Source organism: Grampus griseus, assembly GCF_964374135.1.
Source record: "Grampus griseus genome assembly, chromosome: 12".
NCBI lineage: Eukaryota > Metazoa > Chordata > Mammalia > Artiodactyla > Delphinidae > Grampus > Grampus griseus.
This window is the reverse complement of record NC_139006.1, coordinates 47,099,929-47,122,758: the sequence shown is the minus strand read 5'-3', so window position 1 is coordinate 47,122,758 and position 22,830 is coordinate 47,099,929. Positions and strand designations below refer to the sequence as shown.

At 42.5% G+C, this 22,830-nt stretch overlaps 1 protein-coding gene across 3 annotated transcripts in view; it reads left to right on the top strand.

Annotated features, from left to right (window-relative positions):
- Positions 1-2,205: 2,205 nt before the first annotated feature.
- B4GALT6 (beta-1,4-galactosyltransferase 6) overlaps positions 2,206-22,830 on the top strand; it is a gene marked incomplete at its 5' end in the record, with an annotated part of 62,526 nt that continues 41,901 nt past the window's right edge. Inside the window, 2 exons of one of the 3 annotated variants that reach the window (XM_082667221.1) lie at positions 2,206-2,335; positions 20,268-20,384. In XM_082667221.1, coding sequence (XP_082523347.1) covers positions 2,221-2,335; positions 20,268-20,384 — 232 coding nt within the window. The remainder of the gene's footprint in view (positions 2,336-20,267; positions 20,385-22,830) is intronic. The other 2 variants (XM_082667219.1, XM_082667220.1) reach the window with 2 other exon arrangements.

The window sequence follows — 22,830 nt, the reverse complement described above, 5'->3', positions numbered from 1 at the left end:
TTGTAAGTACTCCAAAAAGCAAAATATTAAGAAATGAAGTTGAACTGGTGGTTCCATCCAGTCAACTGTCTAAAGGGAGGTAAGGAAACATCTTAGGTGCCAGACATCATGTTTAGCATTTTACACAGTAACCCGGTTTAATCCCATAGACTTGAAAGCTGGTATCACACCCACCATTTGAAGGCTGAGAAGAGAGGCTTGCAGAGGGTAGTGGCTTGGCGTGAGTTTCAGTTAATAAAAGCCCTTGGTGGAATTATAAACTCAGGTGTTACAGGCTCCACAAAGCATAGTACTATCTCAGAGACGATGGAAGGCATGGGTCTCTTGCTAAGAAGGTACCATATTTGCTGGCAGTCAAGTGGTGTTCAATACTGCTGCATCTGGAAATAGCAAATAATGGCAGTAGGGGGCATCCAGCCACTTTCTACATGATTAGCTGCAAAAGAAACAACTACAAACACACGTTGGAAAAATGCGATATAGCTAAGGACCAGCTAGTAGGAAAAAGTAGCTTTTGAACAAAGGGTAGACCACGATCTAGGAGGTGCATTAAAGCAATTTGCCCATTGAAGCTGGTTGGTGCTGCAGCGCTCAAGGGCCTATTGGCTGCACAGAAGTCTATTCCTCCCCGTCTGAACGGATACAGCTAAAGTAGGGCTATTCAGTGCTCACCTTCAGATGGGAAGGCAAGTCCTATTATAAGAGATATACACAGATCCGTATCACATCCTGACAGTATGTTTCTATAGAAAGTGCGGGATGGGAGGTTCCATTAATCTAGTACTGGAAAACACCTTGTTCCCGGAGCGCGTATTTTGGGAGGAACGCACACTACACCACAGAAGCTTCCTCCTCGAGATAAAGACACAGCATCTTTCATTATCGATCCCCAGAGTGGAACGTATCCAAGGCTCAAGACGCGTCCCTCAGCCCCCTGCAGCACTGGAAGCGCCGGGGTCCCCGCGCGGGCGGGGACGGCGGTGACGCAGGAGGCGGCCGGGGCGCCGGTCCCGGCGCGGGGAGGAGGGGGCAGGTTGTTCGGCGCGGTGCGGCGCAGGCCAATCAGAAGGCGCGGTGTTTCGGACGAGGGGAGGGGAAGGGTGGGCGGGAGCCTCCAGGTTTCCTCAGGGCCGGCGCAGCGCCGCCTGCAGATCCGAGCTAGCGCGTGGGGCCGCCGGGGGTCTCCGATCCCGCCCGCGTGCCCGGTGTTCCTCCGCGGCTCCCCCGCCCTCGCAGGCCCGCCTCTTCTGTGACTCAGACGCGGCTCCGACGGCGTCTGGCCTCCCCCTCTTCGGACTCCTAGGCTCTGCCAGCCGCGCGACTCACCCCGCGGCTCTTCGCCTGGTGTCCGCGGGCCGTGCGGGGGCGGCGCCGGCGGGGGCGCCTCACCCCGGGCCGGCGGCGGTAATGCTGCTGCGGTTGCCGCCCTTGCGGCCGGGCGGACAGCTGGCGGAGGCAGGAGCCGGAACCGGAGCGCCCTCGCTGCTGGCCGGGACGCCGCCCTCGCCTGCGCTCGGCTCCCGCGGCCGCCGCGGGACGCCGGGGCCCGGCGCGGCATGAGGAGGAGGCTGCGCGCTGGCGAGCGCCCAGCTCCTCTGCCCCTAGGGCCCCCGCGGGCCCCGGCGCGTTGCGCGCGCCGGCTGCGGCCCCGGCGCCCACGCTAGCCCCGCGCAGGCACGAGACGCCGCGGCCCCGAGGAAGAGGCGGCGCAGGCCTGCCAAGCGCGGGCTGCCCGGACCCTGAGCGCAGGGGCTTCGCGACCTGGACCCTGGCGGGCGCGGGCAGCCGGAGCCGCGGGGGAGCCCGGCTTGCTGCAGTCGGCCGGCCCTCTCCGCAGGGGCGCCGCGGCGCGCAGCCCGCACCTCTCCCCACTTAAAGCCCCTCCTCCCGCCGCTACCTGGCGTATCGAACGCGGGTCGTCGCCCTTTCACGGCCTCCTCGGGTTATTTGGTCCCCGGGGCTTCCTGCCCTGCGTCCCCTCCCCCCTTCCCGCGCGTCCTCCCACTCTTCCCCTCCCCCGGCTCCCCCGCCTCTCATTCATTCCGTCGGCTCCCTCCTCGCTCCTCCTTCCCGCTCTGGCCCCTCTATCCCAGATCCTCCCCGCGCGGACCCCGCTGCAGTCCTGTGGTTTTTAGCACATTCATGGAAGTTTAGGGCCTGGACGGTGCCCCCAAGTCCGCCTTGAGAGCGCAGCCCGAGCTGCCGGCCGGGAAGAGGAAGATGTCTGTGCTCAGGCGGATGATGCGGGTCTCCAATCGCTCCCTCCTCGCCTTCATCTTCTTCTTCTCCCTCTCCTCGTCTTGCCTCTACTTCATCTATGTGGCTCCGGGCATCGGTAAGCACCGAGACACACCCTCACTTCCCACGGTCACAGTGAAGGAAACGCAGCATGTTACTTACGGGAGATGGAAGCTGTATAAACAGGGGCCCGGCAGAAAGCATTTTATTTGAAATGCGATTTCAGACCTGTCACATAAACTGCTTCGGGGCATGGCTTTGGCATGTGAGTTTTGTCAATGCACGTTTAAACAACTTAAAGACTGCGTTACGTGGACAGAGCAAAATAAGGTGTGATGGCCCGAGATGCCCTGGTCGCTTTCTTGAGTATTCGTGACAGCTTTATCCATTTAATATTAAGTTTTTAAGTTTAAACTTAGTAATCGTAATTTTATTCAGACACTCTCAGCTATATTAACTAGTTGTAAAAATACGATGGAGGAACCCACAGTAGGGAATGTGATTGAGTTCAAGAATGTACTGTTCTAGTGTTCTAGGTCGCTTTTTTAGAATGGGGTCAGTGAACATTTGTGCCACACTTCAGGAATTTTTAGGCGATGAGTTGTCTAGTAAAAACAATGCTCCAATTGTTCAGTGTGCTTGGGTCTGCTTTGCAAGGGTAGGTAGCCTCTGCTACCTGTTAGGATGAATTCTGAGATAAGATGATTAAATTAACAATTATGCAAGATAGTTTACAATTTGAACCTATTTACCATTTTTTCTTTTGGTTTCTAGTCCAAAATACACTTTTGTATAAGCTGCTTGAATTAGCCTCTTTAGTAAACATCCTGGTTTCTCAGCCCCTCTGGTTGAAAAGGTGCCAGTGTGGCATTCTCATGACCGAAAAATCTGAACTTCATATGGATATTAAAACACTGTATTTCCAGAACTTTTCTGAGTTCTTCCGGGTTATTATGTATTTAATGTTAAATGAGTTAGTAACATTGTGCATCTCCTATCATCGTTTTTTAGACATTAGTAGTTTTTTGAACCAGTACCATTTCTCCCCTGAGTGAGCTAAAAATGTATGTATGGCCTCTTACAGAGTGAAAACACCTGCAGAATTTTAAGATGGAATTATTATCAGGGCATTGTCTCACATGGTAGTAGATTATTTCAGTGGATTGCAGGGGGGAGGGAAGAAACAGACCTCACCAAACCTCATCAAGACTGTTGTGTTTCCTAAAAATTATGTGACTTGATTAAATTTTCAGGTTCAAGTAAAACGTATAAGCTCAGAATGATGCTTGAGAAGGCATAAATTGTCGAAACCTTGATATCCCGAAATAGAAGTTTGGGGTTAAAGTTTGAAAAAAATATGAATATTTCAACATATTATTTTCTTTTAATGCAGTTTTTTTCTTTAGGCTAAATTGGATACATCTTGAAGCCTGTAGTAGAAATGACAGTGATAGCTCAGTGGCTTTGAGAGTAGTTAGCCAAAATATTCAGCAAGCTTTTTCTTAAAATTCTCTGCCATTTTGGAAGTCTTATCAATTAACTTCTCATTCTACAGCAATTTTTACTTTCTTATGTAGCTCTTTAAAGGTTGGACATCTTTGGGGGATGTTATTTTATGAGATATTTTAACTTTGAGAGATTCTGGAGTTTTTTTTTTGCACTTAGATAACAATTTTCTTACTTTCTTGGTATTTTGAGTAACATATTAAAATTACTCCAAAAGCTAACCAAAGGAAATCAGAATTCCAGCTTTCACTTGATAGCCATTTTTTGTTATTGCATTAATATATTATCTGTAGATTCTTAAAATTCAATTGATGTGAAGTAGTAATATATCTTTCTTATTTCTATACTTAATGTTTGCCATAGAACAATCACTGACATGGCATAAAAATTTTGGCAGTTGTCTTCTAGGCAATTAGGTTGACATGATTTAAACTACTCTGTTCTTTTGGGTCTTCTAATTTATAACTTAAAAAAATTGATTGAAGCCAGTAAGAAGAATGAAAACCAAAACTTGTGAAGTGTTAACAGTTTGTTAAACTGAATCTGTTTCTTAAACTAGCATTATTTAGCAGCAAAAAACCCTCCTTACTTTTAATTATTGAGAAGCAGTTTTCCAAAACTCAGATTTTTGCTTGAAAGCTTGAATTTTGTCATTGGTAACACATACTGTCAGTTTTTCTTGAGGCGTCAGGCTCATTTTGCTCTTTTTGGGGGAAATGTAGGTCAAATACAGAAGTCTAAATGAGCATAGTTTTTCAGTTGTACCTTTAAGTAAAAATGGTGTTCCGTGAAAAAAAATGTGGCTAGTTCAGCTCACAATGCAATGATCTATTGCACAATTTGATTTTCAAGACAACCACAGTACTTTGGTATGCTGCAGAAATGCCTTATGCATACTTCTCGTTTCATCACAGATTTCTTTTTTCTCTTTTCTTTTTTAAATTAATTTTTATTGAAGTATAGTCGATTTACAATGTTGCTTTACTTCTCAGTTATACGTATACATTTATCCACTCTTTTTTAGATTCTTTTCCCATATAGGTCATTACAGAGTATTGAGTAGAGTTCCCTGTGCTGTACAGTAGGCTCTTGTTATTTGTTTTATATATAGTAGTGTGTATGTGTCCATCCCAGTCTCCCAGTTTATCCCTCTCCCTGCTTCCCTCTTGGTAACCATAAGTTTTATTTTCTACCTCTGCATCACAGATTTCTTATTAATGAGACATACCCCAAACTAATTAGGTTCTTATAACTAGTTTACATTAGATATACATAGAATCTTTTTGAAATAATTCATATTTTAGCCTGAATTACATCTTGGGGCAGAATTTTCTTGTGACTAAAATACATGTTATGTAAGAGAGCATTTTTTAATTGATCTTAAATAAATGTTTCAAATCTCTTATGTTAAAAAATCCATGTTGATCCTATCCACATCAACCTGTTTAGTAGACATCAATTGTATTTTCCTACGTTTTTTGCCCAGAGACCTATTTTTGTCATGTGTCTTCCCCCAGGCAGTCAGTCCTGTCATTTTAGTTACTCTTATTAGTCTCCTTCCTCAGTGTTCTCCTCTCCCTCTCTTCCTTCTGATGAGAAGATAGTACCACACAGTTGTAGGTAGCAGAATATGTTTAGTTTCCAATGTTTTCTCATGTGGCTCAACAACTTTTTGACTCTTTGGATTTTAATCTGCAATGAATTCCAGCAAACTCAAAGCTCATTATTTTAAGAATAATTTGAAACACTTTCCTTGAAATTTCTAATTCATGCAAGAAACACAGGAACTTTCTTTATATTAGGAACTTTAGTACTAAGGGAAATTGGTCTGCAGACCACCCTCCACCCTGGAAATCCATGGACACATGGCTCTAGCCCACCCAGTAGAGGCTGGTGCCCTGAATTTTTTCTCATTCTCTTTCTACTTTTGTGCATGATTGCAAAAAGGTGAGTGCAGTGTTCCCCTAAGGTCTTGCCTTGGCTGAATTGAAAATGGAGTTCCATTTAGTGTGAAACTGTTTTCAGTATAACACAACATAGTCATTTACCTGCTATTGTATCAAAGGAGTAGGTGAACTGACTTATAGATTCGTTCAGCAAACACGAATAGAGCACCTCAGACAGGCTAGACATTGTTTGAGGAAAAAAGATGACCAAGACAGAGTTCCTTCCCTCATACAGTGGGATGAGCGCCGTGAAAGGGCTGCATCAGGTCCTCAGAAAGCATGCCGTGGGGAGTGAGGTCTGGTTAAGGATTTCCAGAGGAGGTGATGGATAGGATTTATGTGGACTGAGCAAAGGGACTCTAGTCAGAGGGAACAGCATGAGCAAAGGTAGGTTCCAGAAAATAGGAGTATTTCCATCTGGCTACCATCCAGGGCGTGGGTTGGTAGATGGGCCAGATTGGGAAGAGTGTCGGGTCTCCCCTGCCCAGCCTCGTGTTCTGGCACTTGGGGTCCCTGAACTTCCTGGCCGAGAGAAACTGGCCTTGGTTCACACAGCTTTATTAAAGCTGTCTGTGGTTAAGAAAGAAGTTGATGAGCCTTTAATCAGCGGGGCAGTATTGTGGGGGAGATTGCACAGCTCCCCTGGGGGTGGGAGATTTCACTGTCCATTTGACGGCCCTGACCTTTGTCAGACTTGCTTTCAGGCTGTCTTATTCTTTGCGTAGAGGTGGAGTCCGGTTGGGCAACTTTGGTGTGAATTCCTGTGGCCCCGTTGAGGAATCACCTGGCCATGTGCTTTGCTTTTTTGGGTCTCAAGGAGGTTGGTGCCCTGCTGGGTCAGGTGGAGCTGGGGATGGGTGGGCAGGGCGTGGGGGTGTGTTGTGGGAGTGGGTGGCTTAGTAGGTCCTTGCTCAGAGTCCCCCCGACGTTCTGGCTGGGTTTCTCTCAGTTTGCTCAGAGAGTAGCTTGTTAGTTGCCTGTAGCTTTCTTATGGCAGCCCTTTAGCCTCCTGGCGGGGTGAGTCTGGTTGTGCACTTCTGAGCTGTTACAGTTTGCTTTGTGTTTCAGAGGTCCTTCTGGTTTCTTTCCTCACCAAGTTCTCTGGTCACCATGGCTCTTTTGGGGGGTTCTTTTGGTTTGGGCCACCGTGTTGGGTATTTCTTTTTTCTGGGCCTCTCTTACTGGTCAGGCTTCCCATGCTAATATTTTTGTCTTGTGAGTAGCAGGAAACATCAGAAGTTCTGAAAAGGGGGATGCTGGAATCCTTTGTTGTAGAGCAGTTCTTCTGCATGGAGTGTGGGTTACAGAGGGCAGAGCCAGTGGCTGGGAGACCAGGTGGGAAGTTTTTTCAGTAGCTCAGGTGATAGAAGATTCGAACCTGATCAAGGTTGTAGTTGGGTCAGGGCAGAGTGGAGAGGATGTGAATAGTGGGATTGAAGGAAAGGGAGAAGCTTGAAGACAATGCTTGTATTCTGGCTTAGACAACCAGGCTGTGGGTCGTAGGGACTATAGAAAGGCAAGTGCCTTGAGGGGGCGATTTTGGTTTTAGAGATATAGATCTGGGACGCTTATAGGGTAGCCAGGAAGACCTTGTCAGTAGGTAGGCAGATGGACATAAGGGCTTAGAGCCCAGGAGAAATGTCTAACTGGAGAGAGATTTGGGTGTCTTCGGCATATAGGTGAATGATACATATCTATTTTTCCCCTGACACACCTGAGTTAATAAAACTAACTTGTGCAAGCAGAAGTGACTCACTAAGTTAGTTACTCTTAAATGTGGAATGATAGGGGTTAAATTGGAATATGAAGGAAGCCCAAGTGCAGTTTGAAGGGTTTCCCATGAGGCTCTTTTACCTTTTTCACTCCCCAGCCCTAAGTGGGAAGCAGTGTGATTGACACTGTGGAAAGTTTAGATGGCTACCCAAGGACAGCTGGTGGAGGCTGAAGGCAAGGTGACGACAGATGAAATCCATCAGCCTAGGGCACGTGGAGAAATAGGAATAGGAAAATGAAGGAAGAGAGAGAGATCATGAAAGTGAAGAGAGACCTTTGCAAAAATAAGTAAATAAATAAAAATGATGATCAGCAAAACAAGCATTGCAGTGGGATATATAGTTTAGTGGGGTAAAGTCTGGAAGGAGAATCATGGATTTGGTAAGTAGGAGCTCTGTGACAGCCACTACAAGAGCTGTTTTTGTGGTGTCATAGGGCACCAGCCAGATTGCCTAGCCTTGGATTGGACTGCCTTGGGTTGGATTGTAAATCAGAGGTCAGATGAAAGTGGATCAAAGGAGCCTTATAAGATGGGAAGACCTGAGCTTATGTGGATGCTTGGGGAGTGAGGGCACGGTTTGAAGATTTGAGGAAGGGAACAAATTACAACGTATGATCTAGGAAGACTTAATTCATTTACTTATTCATATATATTTGTCTGTGGTTCTGCACTGGGCAGAATCCACACGGTCGCTGCCTTCATAGAGCTCGTAGCCAGTGGGAAATTCGCATAGTTGCAGAGCAACTATTCTGGAAGAGAGTGTGGAGTGCAGTTTGCTATGGGGCACCGGATGGGTGGATGGGGGCACTAGACTAGGCGTCAGGGAGAAGGGGGGGTTAAGCTGAGGCCAGAAGCTTAAGTTAGGTGATTAAAGGGTGGGCCTGGGGAGAAGTGCTTCAGGTAGGAATGGGATATTTGAAGGCTAAGAGATGAGAGAGAAATGGAAAGTTTTTTTAAAAAAGAAAAAGGGTAGGGGGCTAAAGAATAGAAATCAGAGAGGAGTGTGGGCCGAAGCCAGAGAGAGAAATACGGGTCCAGCCATAGAGGACCTTGTAAGCTGGGTTTGAGAACTTGGACTTCAGCCTGAGGACAATGTCAGACCACTGAGCTTAAATTTTAAGTAGGAGAGTGACATGATCAGGTTTGCATTTTAGAAGTACTTAGGCTGTACTGGTGTGGATGGATTAAAGTCAGCAATTCTGGAATCAGGGAGACCAGGTAGGGGGAGTGGGATCAAGTATATGGGTAGATTCATTTTGGAGATGGGAGAGGAGATAAAGGCGTTCATGATAGCAAAAATTAGATGCATATGGAGAGGGAGGTTGAGGACATGCATACCTAATAAGGTGGGTGACTGAGCTCTTAGAGTGAGTGGCTCTGTTTACGTGAACAAATGTTAGTATAAACTGTTTCCTAGACTAGGTTAAGAGATTTGGTTTCTACCTTGGCACATACTAGAGGCTTAGTGAAGGGTTGTTGAGTGACTGTTTCCGATTAAATCACTGCTTTTGGTGTGGCAGCTCCAGTTCGTTCTCTTCCCTGCCCACTCATCAATACCATTCTAGTGTTGGATGTTAGACGCCTTGGAAGAATATGGAGGGGCTGTCAGGGGATGAGGAACAGTGGAGAAAATGCCAGGATTGGTCAGTGTGTTAGTTATCTATTACTTTCTAACAAATTACCTCCAAATTGAGGGTCTTAAACCAACAAACATGTTTTATCTCATCGTTTCAGTGGCCAGGAATCTGGACACGGTTTGGCTGGATGCCTCTGGTTCAAGGTATCTTACTCGGCTACAGAGTGTAGCTCAGGGCTGTGGTTGGAGGCTCCACTGGGGGAGGATCCGCTTCCAAGTTCACCCATATTCATCTGGGCGGGATTCTGTTCCCTGAGGGTTGTTGGACTGAGGACTTTGCTTCTTCGCAGGTTATCGGCTGGAGGCCTCACTCAGTTCCTTGCCCTGGCACCTCTCCATTGGGCAGCTCCCAGCCCCATTGCTTTCGCCATATTTTCTTTGTCAGAAAAGAGTCTCTAGGTCCAGTGCACACTCAAGGGGCAGGGGAGCCTTCTCAGAGGCTGCTTACCGCCGTCAGGTTGCCATTCTTTTATTTTTATTATTTTATTCTCTGGTTGCCATTCTTGAGCGTATCTGTTAACTCAGCTATATTGTTTCAGCATGAGTGAATCTAAATCCTATGACCTTGTGGGAAATTAGGTATTTTTGAAGGGGATATTGATTGATTGAAATCTGACAATGCTAAATACCATTCTCCTTGTTACCATTTTATAAGGTAATTTGACGTCTATTAAATTTGACGTCTATTAAACAACGTGGCAGAATGAGGTAGTGACGCATTTATTCTGCGGCAGTGTTTATCATTACTACTTTTTAATGTTTATTAAAGGTAAAAATAGCCGTGTCTGTGGATACCTTAAAAAGAGAAACGCCTAATCTAGGTTTGTCGTCTCTGTATTGGTAGGTATTCCAAATACTATTTGGAATTTTGTTGGGAACAGAATGCATTTTCCTCTCGGGGCAGTGTTACATGTATAGAGGGTGAGTAATTTCCTTACCCATCTTGTGACCAGCCTGTTTATCACAGGATGTACTGCGAAGCTTCTCAGGACACATACGCTTGTGCGCATGGCGTTAGGCTCTGGTGGTTGCAGCTGTGGCTAAGCCTCTCCCCACCGGAGCCCCTCTGTCTGAGGGCCCCGGGCCATGGGAACTTTGGACACAGAGGCCTTGGCTCTGGAGCCAGAGCTGTGTGCAGAGAAGCCCCAGGAGCAAGATTCCAGAGGTATGGCCTTGTTGTAAAGGAAGAGAAGGAAAGGCCCCTAAAGATCACCACTTGCCCAGAGTTTCACGCATTGTTGTTGGAAGAACTGAAGTGGATGATTTTTGGAAAAGCTGAACTGTGCCCCTTGGGATTTCTGTGCCTGAGTTGCCCTGGAACATTGAAGATTTGGGGGACATATGACCTGTGTCTTCTTCAGCTTTAAGGAATACCCCACGGAGAAGAGAGGAGACTCTTCTGGATAGAGTGAGAGCAGTGAGCGTAATTACGGGGCAGGTTTTCCGCTCTTTGTAAAGTAGCCAAATCAGACCGTTCTAACAGAGCTGTAAACAACAAAATAAGCGGCCTGCTAAGCATTCCTTTCGTAACCTGTTCTCCAGCCGAGAGTAGATGACCACAGGTTAAGGCTGGAGAAGGTGCTTTGCTTGGGGGACCGGACAGGCTTCTCAGCCCCTTGCCCTCGTTTCCTCGGCGCTGTGTTCATCTCTGCAGCCCTCTCCCTCTTCCACCTGTGCCCACTTCTACCCACCTGCCTTTGTGACTCCTTTTCCCTTTCCAGCCTGCCCCTCATGTTTGTCTTAACCTGAGTGAAAATGTGGAGGTGGTGAGAAGGAGGTACGTTGTGGAGAGATTTTTCTAGAACTTGGATTTCCTAGGTCCTATTTGGGAGTTCTGGAGAATGGAGAGCCCCTCCGGCTTTGTGTGTTTACAGTTTTCTCCTTCCGGTCCATTTTCCTGGCCGCCTTAGACCATGCTAGCTCTTGTCACCACTGCTTGGACTGCACTTTTTTTTTTTTACCAGTTTAATCAGAGCAGCCTGCCCCTAGCTCTTTCTCCCTTGTCGTCTCTTTTTTCTCCTTTTCCATCTGAATCTCTTTTTCTTTTTTTGATTCCCAGAGGCTCCGGTGATTGAATATTTATAAAGTCTTTTCTTTCCACTTCTGCCTGTTGTCAGGATGATAACAAAGAGAATAATATACGAGTAATATTGTGATTCGAGTTGAAGATTGGGTCCATTGAAGGTTAAAAGGTTTTCTGAGGATACCTACAATGCCATGGAAAATGGTTTACTCTAGTTATTACTAGGTATTTTTACTCATGTCTTGGGCCCACTGGAGAGTTTCAGGTAGCACCCCAATTTTATTTCTCTCTAGCACGTATATCCTATACTGGGCCGACTTAATTTGTTCTGTTTCATGGGCATACTTGTTTTCCGTCATGGCAGAACTTGACAGAGTTCAGTTTAAACCACAGCAAAAACCCTCCTCAGTTAAAATAGGAAAGATAGCTTAAAGGATGTTTGTCAGTTTTATTTTTGGCTATGTGGCACGGCAGAATGTTTAGGAAAACATAAATCTCAAATTTGTAATTAACTTTTTTTCTCCAGAGGCATAATAAGTATGACTTCCTGTTCGTATCTTTGTTTTCATGATTAATTTTCTCGAGTTAGTAAAAGTCTTTGGCTCTACGAGGTCTTTGTGTTGTATGTTCGTTAGGGATGAAACATAGATTCTTCGTTGTCTGAATGAATTGTTCGTAAATTAGAAAGCTGTATAAAAGAGGATGTATTTGGTATAAGTTAAACTAATTATGAAAGCTTCTACTTTTTTGCTTGTTAACAAATGTTAATGATGTTTAGAGAATGGTTTTTCAATTTTCAAACATGAAGGTACTTAAGCCTTACCTAAGGCAACCCAGGTCTTATCACCAGATATTCTGATTGTGATCCTGGTTGATTTTTAATTAATACTTCAGGTAATTCTGGACCCTGGGAACTTATTTCTTTTCTTTCTTTTCTTTTTAAATTTATCTTATTTATTTTATTTTTGGCTGCATTGGGTCTTCATTACTGCACGCGGGCTTTCTCTAGTTGCAGTGAGCAGGGGCTACTCTTCCTTGCGGTGCACGGGCTTCTCGTTGCAGTGGCTTCTCTTGTTGTGGAGCACGGGCTCTAGGCACGTGGACTTCAGTAGTTGTGGCACATGGGCTCAGTAGTTGTGGCTCGCAGGCTCTAGAGCACAGGCTCAGTAGTTGTGGTGCACGGGCTTAGTTGCTCCACAGCATGTGGGATCTTCCTGGACCAGGGCTCGAAGCCGTGTCCCCTGCATTGGCAGGCGAATTCTCAACCACTGCACCACCAGGGAAGCCCCTGGGAACTTATTTCTGACAAATACCCCAAATGGTTGGGAAATAATTTAGTGCTAAATAGTTTTACTTTTTAGACTGGTTATCTCATATCATTTGATCTTTCATAGAACTGATCTTACCTGTTAAAAAACGGATTAATTTGTTTATAGCATCATGTTTTACTAGAGACAGAAATGGCTATCACGGTGAAGACTTTTTTTCCTCCAGAATGGAAATGGGCAGAATGGACAGACAGGTTGTTTAAGACAACCAGAATCATGTGTTTCTTTATGAGTCTGCACTGACTATATGATTGAGTTATAGGTTGATCCTAAATTTGTTATTTAGTATTTTTAATTATTAGAACGATATACTGTAATTCACTTAACAAGGTCAGTAAAAGTTATTAAAGCATGTGGCATTACATGTTAGCCAATGGAAGTAATTTCAAAACAAAAGACTTATAAAAGTCTTTATAATATTTTCATAGCTAAGCAGCTCTATGAGGTTTGTTACTATACCATTGATATCTTAATTGAAATATTATCTCTTTCTTTATTTTTAAATATTTGGAGCTTGCTAGTGTTAATAATTCTTTACTGAAATCATTTATATATATTGCCTTGCTGGTAATTAAGTTAATCGCTCAGATATTGTGACTTCTAATTATAGTGCAATTTCCAGTTTGACTTGGAAGAAGAGAACTTGGACTTTATTTCCATTTGAATCAAGAGACCAGTGGTAGGGACTTCCCTGGCAGTCCAGTGGGTAAGACTCTGCACTCCCAACGCAGGGGGCCTGTGTTCGATCCCCGGTTGGGGAACTAGATCCTGAATGCCACAACTAAGAAGTCTGCATGCAGTGACTAAAAGATCCCGCATGCTGCAGCTAAGACCTGGCGCAGCCAAAAAATAAAATAAAATAAATAAATAAAAATAAATCTTTGAAAAGAGACCAATGGTAGAGAATGAGAAGATGCCTTGTTTTTAGATTTGAAAATATGCTCTAGCTTTGAAAATCTTTGAAATTCATTTCCCATGCTGTGTCCCCTTTCTCCTGCCTGTTATACTTACTTTCATGATTAAGTAAGTTGAAATTATGAAAGATATTTTAATTGTGAAAACACAGGGAAATTGGGGATGGTTGTAAAACATAGTTCAAATAGGTCTCCCTTTTATTTTTTCTCAAGATAGCATTCTTAAGCGGGTAGAGGTTCATTTCGCATTCACTTTAAATGTCTTCTGAAATCATTCATTTTCAGCAGATTTATAATGTTTCCTGGATGTGTTTATTTATGGTTTCATCTTTTAGTCGGTAATTTCATTAGGTAAGTTTCCTTACTGATTAGATTAAAAATGTAATTGTCTGCATTTTTCCTTCCCTGATTCCCTCATTTCCTCCTGATTCTACTTTTCTCTAATGTGGTTTATAGCTCAACTCTTCAGGCTTCTGTCATGCTTTAAAGAGGCTATGTGTTTAAGTGAATAACAGTGAATTAACAAATGACAGTGCTGAGAGCTATCGTGTGTTAGATCATGTGTTCAGAGTCTAGTTTTTGAATTTTCAGCTGAATTTAAACTAGGCTGAACTGATGGTCTGGTTGTTGTAGAAGTAATTCCGATGTTTTAGGCAGTTTATTCTTTTTCAGGATTTTGGTTTTTACAGAGGAACCCCCATGGCTTCTTAGTTTCTGGTACTGCTTGGCAGTTGGTAGTTATTCAACAAATATTTATTGAATAAACACGTCTCTACCCTGAACGTCTTTAATAAGACTGGTGGGAAAGTCAAATTTTATTCAAAAACATTTAACTTTGATCAGTATTCAAACACAAGTAATACCCTCAAATAACTTAAAACTGTTGAAATGCAGAGTGGAAGTGGTAAAAGTACCTGTTGGAAAGAATTTTTTGTTAATTTTTGGTGTCTACATCAGCAAAGCTTGAGCTGTTGGCTGAGATCTGAAATAGATCTGTACTGTATGTGATCACTGTATTCATTATTGCTTGATAAAATGAGATTCTGACCACAGAATTATTTCATTCTGTTTATTAGTCAACCTGTGACTTACTGGAAAGATAGGGAGGAGGATATTATAGGCTAGTAATTATTTGCTCTGCAGATTTTCTTGAGCCCATACCTGACTTTGAATTATTATCACCATGGTAAGATAGTGTTTAAATAGTGAGATCTGTTTAAATAGTGCTTTGACATAAAGGGAATCATTTGTTTTACAGCCTGGCACAGCCTAGAAGTCTGTTACTTTTTGTTTTTAACTCAAGCAATACTTTGGTCCTAGGCAAAGTATGAACTATATTTCACATGTCATGTGGCCTCATCCTGGGGTTTACAGTATTATTATTAGAGATAATATATTTAGCTTTTACAAACTTGCATGAGTAATGTCTGGAAACTTGTTGCACAAGGGGCTAGATGTGGAAAGAAGAAAACTTACAAGCATGTGAAATAGATTATTGTGAGTTCTTAGAAATTCAGAGAATACCTGATTCAGATATCTGTGGTTACTGTCAAGGGATGTCTACATGCAGTGTTTTGCCTTTATCCATATTGTTTATTTCCTTATGTGTTCTGTGGATTACATGGGAAACCGTTTTCTCTCCTGTGACTTTGAAGTGCCCCTTCTGACTTCCTCCTCGCATTAGTTGAAATCTGTTTATCCCTCCTGTTGTCACTTCCCTCATAACTTTTTACGTCGAAGGTTTTTCTTTTTCTTAGCCCCTCTCTCTCCTCTAGAAGAAGCCATTGCTTCTTCCAAATAGCTGCCCCTCAGGGTCATTCAGACCAGTGCTTGAATCTTGATTTTTAAAAATGCCAGCTGTGTAACTTCTGAGTTTGTTTTCTGATCTCACAATGGGGAAAGCTGTACCTGTATCCTGGGGTGGTGCATTCGTTTCCTAGGGCTGCCGTACACGTTACCACACTCTATTCGAGTTGGCCAGAAATTTGAAATCAAGGAGTTGGCAGGGCTGTGCACCCTCTGGAGGCTCTAGGGGAGAATCCTTCCTTGTCTCCAGCTTTGGGTGCCTGTTGGCATTCCTTGGCTTCCTAGGCTGGTGGCCAGGTCACTCCAATCTCTGCCTCCATCCTCACATTGCTTTCTCGTGTGTGTGTGTGTGTGTGTGTGTGTATGTGTGTGTGTGTGTAAAAACCTCCCTCTGCCTTTCTCTTGTATGTGCACTTGCCGTTGGATTTAGGGCTAACCCAGATAATCCAGGGTGATCTCCTCATCTCGAGATCCTTAACTTAATTACCTCTGCAAAGACTCCCTTTCCAAATAAGATAACGTTGACAGGTTCTGGGAATTAGGATGTGCACACATCTTTGGGGGCCTCCATTCAACCTGTTACATAAGAATTAAGTGAAATGTAATTATATGTGTGTTTAAGTATATTTATATATGGCATTTAGCTCAGTGCCTGATGAATGTAGTTACTCAATGTTAATTCCTTTCCCTTCCCTTCAGAAATCTGTGCTCTCCAACATTCTGCCCCCCTGGGATGCTTTCCGCGGTTATGCTCAATTCAGAGCGTTTCTGCTCCGCTTTGCCCCTGCTGGCGTCCTGTGGTGACCATCAGGTAGTCTGCTTCTCGTCTTCCATCTTTCCTTGCTTGACCATGCCTGGGTGTCCCCATGTCTGTGGTGTGCTCTCTCTCCCGACCCCAGTCTTTCTAACCTTCCACGTCTGGCACTTTCTCACCTTCATTAATGTTACTTCTCATCTTCACAATGAGCTCTAGTCCCCTCTTCTTTGTTTTTTCACCCCATTCGTCCATTTGGACCTCTACAACTTATTTTCCATTGCTGCCAACACTATTCAAGTTGGATCGCTTATCCCTGTATATCCTTTGCAGCTGTGCACCTCACAGCCTCTGCTTATACTGTCCTATCGACGGAAATGTGCTTCTCCCTCCTTCCTCTTACTTCTCTTAGTGCCTTCGCTTTAAAATTCATCTTTCCTCCTTCCACTCAGGCCACAGTCATGCTCAGGTCCCTCCTGTTACAAGAAAACTTCCCTTGACCTTGCTCTCACTTACCTGTTCTAAAACTGGACTGCTTCCACTTTATCCACTCAACTCCTTACTAGTTTCCTTTTGTTTCCATTATTTGGGTGAAACTGCTCTCTTGAAGGTTGACCGTGATCTAATAGCTTTTTTTCAAGGCTAACTGGGATGGTGGTGAAGAGCTGGGTTGCTGGAGCTGACTGCAGGGGGTGAATTCTAGCTCCACTACTTGCCAATAACTGTGTGACCTTGAGCAAGTCCCTTAACTCCATGCTTCAATTTCCTTATCTGTAAAATGGGAATATTAGTACCTAGCTTATAGGATTGCTTGTAAGGGTTACATAGATTAGTTTATGTAAGGAACTTCTAAGGATGCCCAGTAGAGTATGCACTAGGTATTAGTTTTTTTTATTTTCTAAGCTATTGTGTTTTAGTCTTTCTTGTTAGCCTGTGTGGTGACGTTTGACATGGTTGACCGTTCCCTTTTCTTTTGTCCAGTGACTTCTTCACCATGTTCAAGCTCAGATTAATTCATCTCAGGGTCTTTTATCTTTGTGTCTCCTATTTGTGGTCTGAACTTCACCTTCTTATCTCCTTTCTAGATAATTTTTCCTGTGGTAATTCACCACCATGGTTCCTACTTTTACTTTTGTGTGAGTGTCTCCGCAAATTGTATTTGTACCTTGTCTTTCTTAGCTCCAGCACTGCGTTTATAGCTGCGTGTGAGAATGCCTAACCAACACAGTCTCCCTCACAGTCAGCTCTGTAGTTGACTTCTGGTTTTGTTAAAGGACCTGGAGATTGTGACGATTAGAAACATGGATGTCGGGATCAGAGGGATGTTGTATTTGAGTCCTTCAGTGCTTAGGAAGCCTTTCCAGATCACTGCAGACGGCACAGTCTCCTTGGCTTGAATACACAGCGTGCTTTCAGTGAACAAAGCTGCGTGTGGAAAGAGGTAGAGAGACACAGCTTTATGGCAAATGTACTCCTTAGTTTTATTAAGTTGAGAATGAGGCATGTTCATAAATCTTTCCACACAAACCCAGGGTAGGATGCCTAGAAGCTGTTGTAAACTGTTGATTTTTGAAAGTTTTTTTCCTTTAAGTTGTAGTTGTCCCCCCTGGAAAACAGACTAGGTAAAGAAGTTAAATTTATGTCTCACAATGCAGAGGCAAATAGCAAATGAACTAAATTAGAGAACATGGCATCATTTTAATTAACCAGTGGTAGTTTTTAGTGTGTTTCTGAGTTGTCTTGAGACCAAAGGGCAAGGATGGGAAAGATTTCCCTCTTTGTTTTCTGAAATGTAGTCTCTTGTAAGTTGGAATAGAAATTTTAGACCAGGACTTCCAGGCTTGCCAATAAGATATTATATTTTATAGTAATGATAATTAGCAGGCAAGTATAGTTACCTGAGTGTGGATTACTGGACTTTCATGATGTTTGGTAATCAGACAGTCTGGACCATTCAGTGCTGGTTTCTTGGGCCTTGAAACTCTGACACATGGCCTTGCTCCTGTTAACAATGCCTCTGTTTAAACACAGCTTCATTCCTTAATGGGTTTTGATCTTTAGGGATTAAACCCGTGAGGACTATTAACCTAAGGAATGTAACTCAGTTAGCTGTGAATGATTTAAAATAAACTAATAGATTTCCATTTGGAGAGCTTGGTGTCTCACTTTATTTCTTCTCCATCCATCTAATGAATGGTAAATGCAGTCTTTTGGTAAATGATTCACCTTTATCACAGGTGCCATCAGTGATACATTTTCTTAACGGTTTTGTTACCTGATATTTTGAAAGTTTTTAGGAAAATTTGACTTTGATTATCCTTTTCTGTACTGGATGTTTTCCTTGTTTCTTAAATTTGACTTGGTTTCAAGATTCAAACCATTTTCTTTGTAAGAGTAGGTGTGTTAATTAAAAGTAAAAGCTACATAGTTTTTAAAAGTTCTGTTTCCAGGACAGACAGTGAGGTACATGTGTTCTCACCTAGCATATCCTTGCTTAGGCCAGTACTGTTTCTTCCAAGGCTGGGAATCAGTACTGGTCTTCGCTTAATAACCCTTGGCTCAGTCCTGCTTCTCCATGACAGGTCTTTTTTTTTTTTTTTTTTCTTTTTCCAGTTTGGTGCATAACAAATATTTAGGATATTTACACCACTGATAACAGATTTCGTGTATAACTTTAGGATTAAATGATCCGAGAGATTGTAAATCAGTTGGCATTCATTTTTTTTTCCTGCATCATTTCAGTTGAACTTGAGATCTTGGTTTAGGTAGAGCTGCTAATGTTACTTTGGCTTTTCTTGAACATTTTCCCACATTTTTGGTTGGCTGTTCTCTTTGTTTTCATTCTTCACTTTGTCTCGTTTGTCTTTTAAAGTCCATTAGAAAGCAAAACTGTAATAAAAACTTGTGGGGCTTGTAACCCTGGTATAATAAATTCAAGTCTAAACAAGTTAAATCTAATTATAGGACTGCTTTCTAGAGAGGATGTGGACAGTCTACTAAAAATGATTGAGGTAAAGCTTATGTGGAACCTGGATTTCTGTTTCTCTCTCTTTTATGGCTTGAAGGTGAGAGAAAGAGTGTTAATACACTGCTTCTCTACTCTCGTTATCTATTTTCTGTTCATTTGTACTTTGAGCAAGTTCAAATTTCAAAAAAATGGGAAAGGAGGTAGCAAACGTTTTGCTCATTTCTCTGTATCATGTCGAAGAAGCAGAACTGGGCCCAGAAAATGAGTCGGCATTTTTGATTTTTTCATTCAGCATTCATTTTTCGAGAGTGTCATTACTGTGTTGGGAGACAGCTTACCTTAAAATTGAAAGAGCCATTAACCGAGCCTTGCAGTTTCTTGGTTTTGCCATGAAAGTGAGCTTCCTCCTCTTGTCTGAATGGAGTTTATGATTTTTAGCTTCATGCTTGGAGAAGTTAGAGTAGAAGGGGCTTTAGAGAAACCTAGTGTAGTACGGCCAGTTTTAGTTGAGGAAACTGAGATCCAGTGAGCTGCCCATGGTAGCAGAATCAGGACCAAAAAAGAAAAGGTCTTTTGACTTGACTTCTGTGCCTGTCTGAGGAGGCTTGCCATCTCAAAAGTCAGGGATTTTTGTAATCTTTGTCAAATTACCAGTTTCTCCCAAAGGAGGAGATTAGAAATTATTTTTGAAGCACTTACTCTGGAGAATTAGATTAACAGCTTGAAAATGCCACATTGATTTTGATTTTGTCTGCTTTTACAGTCCTGGTAGGTAGATTTGTGATTTAAAGGGGGTGTAAAAGTTCAAGTATTTAAGAAAAATTACAAAAAGTGATACTGATTCTAGATCATTCTACACTCTGCCCCTCCAACGGCTTGAGAATTTGCAAGATCCATACCCATACTAGAGAGATTGATTTATGATCTATTTATGATTCAAGATGGAATCCTCACCTTTGTGGAGTCTTTGGTTTGAGGGAATTAATATAGAATTAGAGAAAGTGAATTTTAGGAGTATATGGTTGAATACTTATAAAAAAATGCCTCTTCGAAATTTCTAAGTATATTTTATAGTAGAAAATCATCTATGGATAAAGGAATTACGATATTTCAGTTTGTTCATTTAGTCTCATTCTGTTTGATGGATGGATGTTACTACTTTAATTTTTTCATTTTGTTGTTTTTTTAAAAGAGTTTGTTTTTGTAAGTTTTTGATAATGGGAAATAGTCATTTTATATTTCTCTGTTCCCTTTGGATGTACTAATTGAGTCAGTTTGGGTCTATTGGGCAGTTCCTCAATTCTGAATATTATTTTTAAAAATTTTTAAAAAGCTTATTGAGTCATGACATTCTCTTTTTTTTTCCCTTTATAGCCAACACATATCTCTTTATGGTACAAGCTCGAGGAATAATGTTGAGAGAGAATGTAAAAACAATAGGACATATGATCAGGCTGTACACAAATAAAAACACTACACTCAATGGTACAGGTAAGACTGCTTCCTGTTTAATTTTGCTTTGCTTCCACTTCTTACCCTTAGAGTCATAAATCAGTAAACCAAATCTCTTCAGCTCTGGTTCTGCCTCCAAGTACCTTCCTGTTAAAGATGAAGGTCTCCTACTAAGTGCACTGGGAGGGTCTTTCACTGCTTGAGTCGGGACTGTCATGTATTCTAGGATATATATAAGGGTATGATCACCAAGGTGATGAGGGCTTTGTATAAAGATACTTAAGTTAATTCTTGCAAACATAAAATATGAATGAAAAACAGCTTGTACTTTTTCAGTTTGCCTACTGTGTTGAAAAGAAATTACCCACAAAGAGAGTAATTTATTCATCTTAGCCATACTGCCATCTTCTTTATGCCCATTCTAATTCCTAAGATGCTTTCCCAGCTATGTCTAGAAAGTACTTGTTTTTAGTTATAGAAGAGTCTTAATAATTGTATGGCCTTTTTAGGGGCTAATGGGAGAAATCATATAAAATTGGAAATCAGTAGCTGCTCTTGTCTTTTTAAAATATAATCTGGAAGAAGAATCTCCATCAGAATCACATGAGGTTAAAACCTGTGTAATAGGCCAAACTAGTGATTTAATGATGTAAATAGGTTCAACTGCTGTGGGAGGATGCTTGTGCTCTTCTCTGGCAGTGTTTCCACATTGTCTTCCTGAAGTAGAATTGGCTGTTATTTTAAAGGGTTCAGTGGCTGATTATCAGTTGTTGCATCCACTGTATTCTCATTTTAAACAGTTAAAGTGAAAGACTTATGTCAACAGTTCTTCATTCATTGTGCCACTGTAAATCACACACACATATCCCCACACCCTAATAGGAAGTCCCTATCTCCCAACCATAGGTATATTTTCTTAAAATGGGCGTTAAGATGGGTAATACTTTTAGACCCTTCTAAAAATTCAAGACTGTGACATTGATTCTTAATTTAATGTCACACATGCTTCTGCAAAACCTGTCCTAGTCATTTGCCTGATTTGTATTATGATGCCGCCAATCAAACATTCTTCATTTTCTTCTTCCTTTTAACTTTAAAGAAATTTCCTTTAGAAAGACTGTCTCATCTGAGCTGATATTTTAATAGTACGGTAAAAGTCTCATGAACTGGTCTTCTGCATTAATTGGTCTTCTGAACAGTAGGTCAATTTTAGGAGAAGTTTAAACATTTTAAAAGCTTCGCTAAGACTTGTCCTGGTTGAATAAGTTGATGTGAAGGTATTCGCTAAAAGTTCATTCACCTGAAGTATTAAGCATCTTTAAGTTACTGTATTTGTATAAGTGAGTGCTAATAGAATCTGTGCCCAATCAGGTTATTTTCCTGGAGTATGAATAAGTTATATGCGTGAATGTTGCATTTTTGATTAGGAGAACTGGTTACTTGGGCAAGACAACCCTGCCCTCAACCCCACTGCAGCATCCCACAGCTGAAAAAAAGGAAATCCTCTCTTCCCCTCACCAAGTCGTAGCTGCAGTGAAGACCGAACAACCAGTGCATCCTTTGATGAAAGTGTGCTTTTTATGAACCTTTGGAAAATTTTCACATGGTTCCTTTACTGATGGTGCAACTCTTCTCAGGAGACCGTCAGTTATTGTATCAGTTAGGAATTAGGTTTGGTTGTAAGAGAAGCCTGCCTGCAGTGGTTTAAACCCATGAGGCTTGTACAAAAGAAGTCTGGATGGAGGACTGTTTCTGTTGTGGAGAAAGTCTTCACACACTTTCCCACTTCTGCTCTGTCATGTAGCTTCACAGGCTAAGATGGCTGTGGGTCTCCAGTCTCTATGTTTGCCCTTGGGTCATTAGAAGGAGAGATGGAAGGGAGGGAAGAAGAAGAAATAGAGTGCCCCCTTTGTAAGGACCCTTCCCGGAAGTCCCATGTGGTAGTTCCGCTTACGTCTCACTAGCCAGAACTTAGTTGTAAGGACGCCTGGGAATGATAGTCTTTGAGCTGGGCTCCCTGCTGCCCTGAATGAAATTGGGGTTCTGTTACCAAGGAAGAAAGGGAAAATGGAGTTTGAATAGGCAACTGTGAGGTTCTGCCGTGTTCATTTATCTTGAGTAGTTAGTGTAGGTATCCTTAGCTAGATATTAGAGATACAAGATGAAGAAAAACATCCTCCTGAAACTGTGCCTTTAAACAGCATAGTCTTTCTTCCACGTTGTCACATTACCTTTTTTAGGGAAAATAATCTTGGAGCTTTCGAGCTAGAAGGACCATTAGAGATCACCTACTTCAACCCCATTATTATACAGCTGGGAAAACTGAGGCCCCAGACGAAGTGATTGACCCACGGCTGCACAGCTAGTAACTAGTCAACCAGGACTAGAGCTTGTCTTTCAGACTTCTGATGTTCTCTGGTTTAGGGATCAGAAGACTCTGGATCTAGCACTTGTTCTTATACCAACTAGCTATCGTATATTTAAA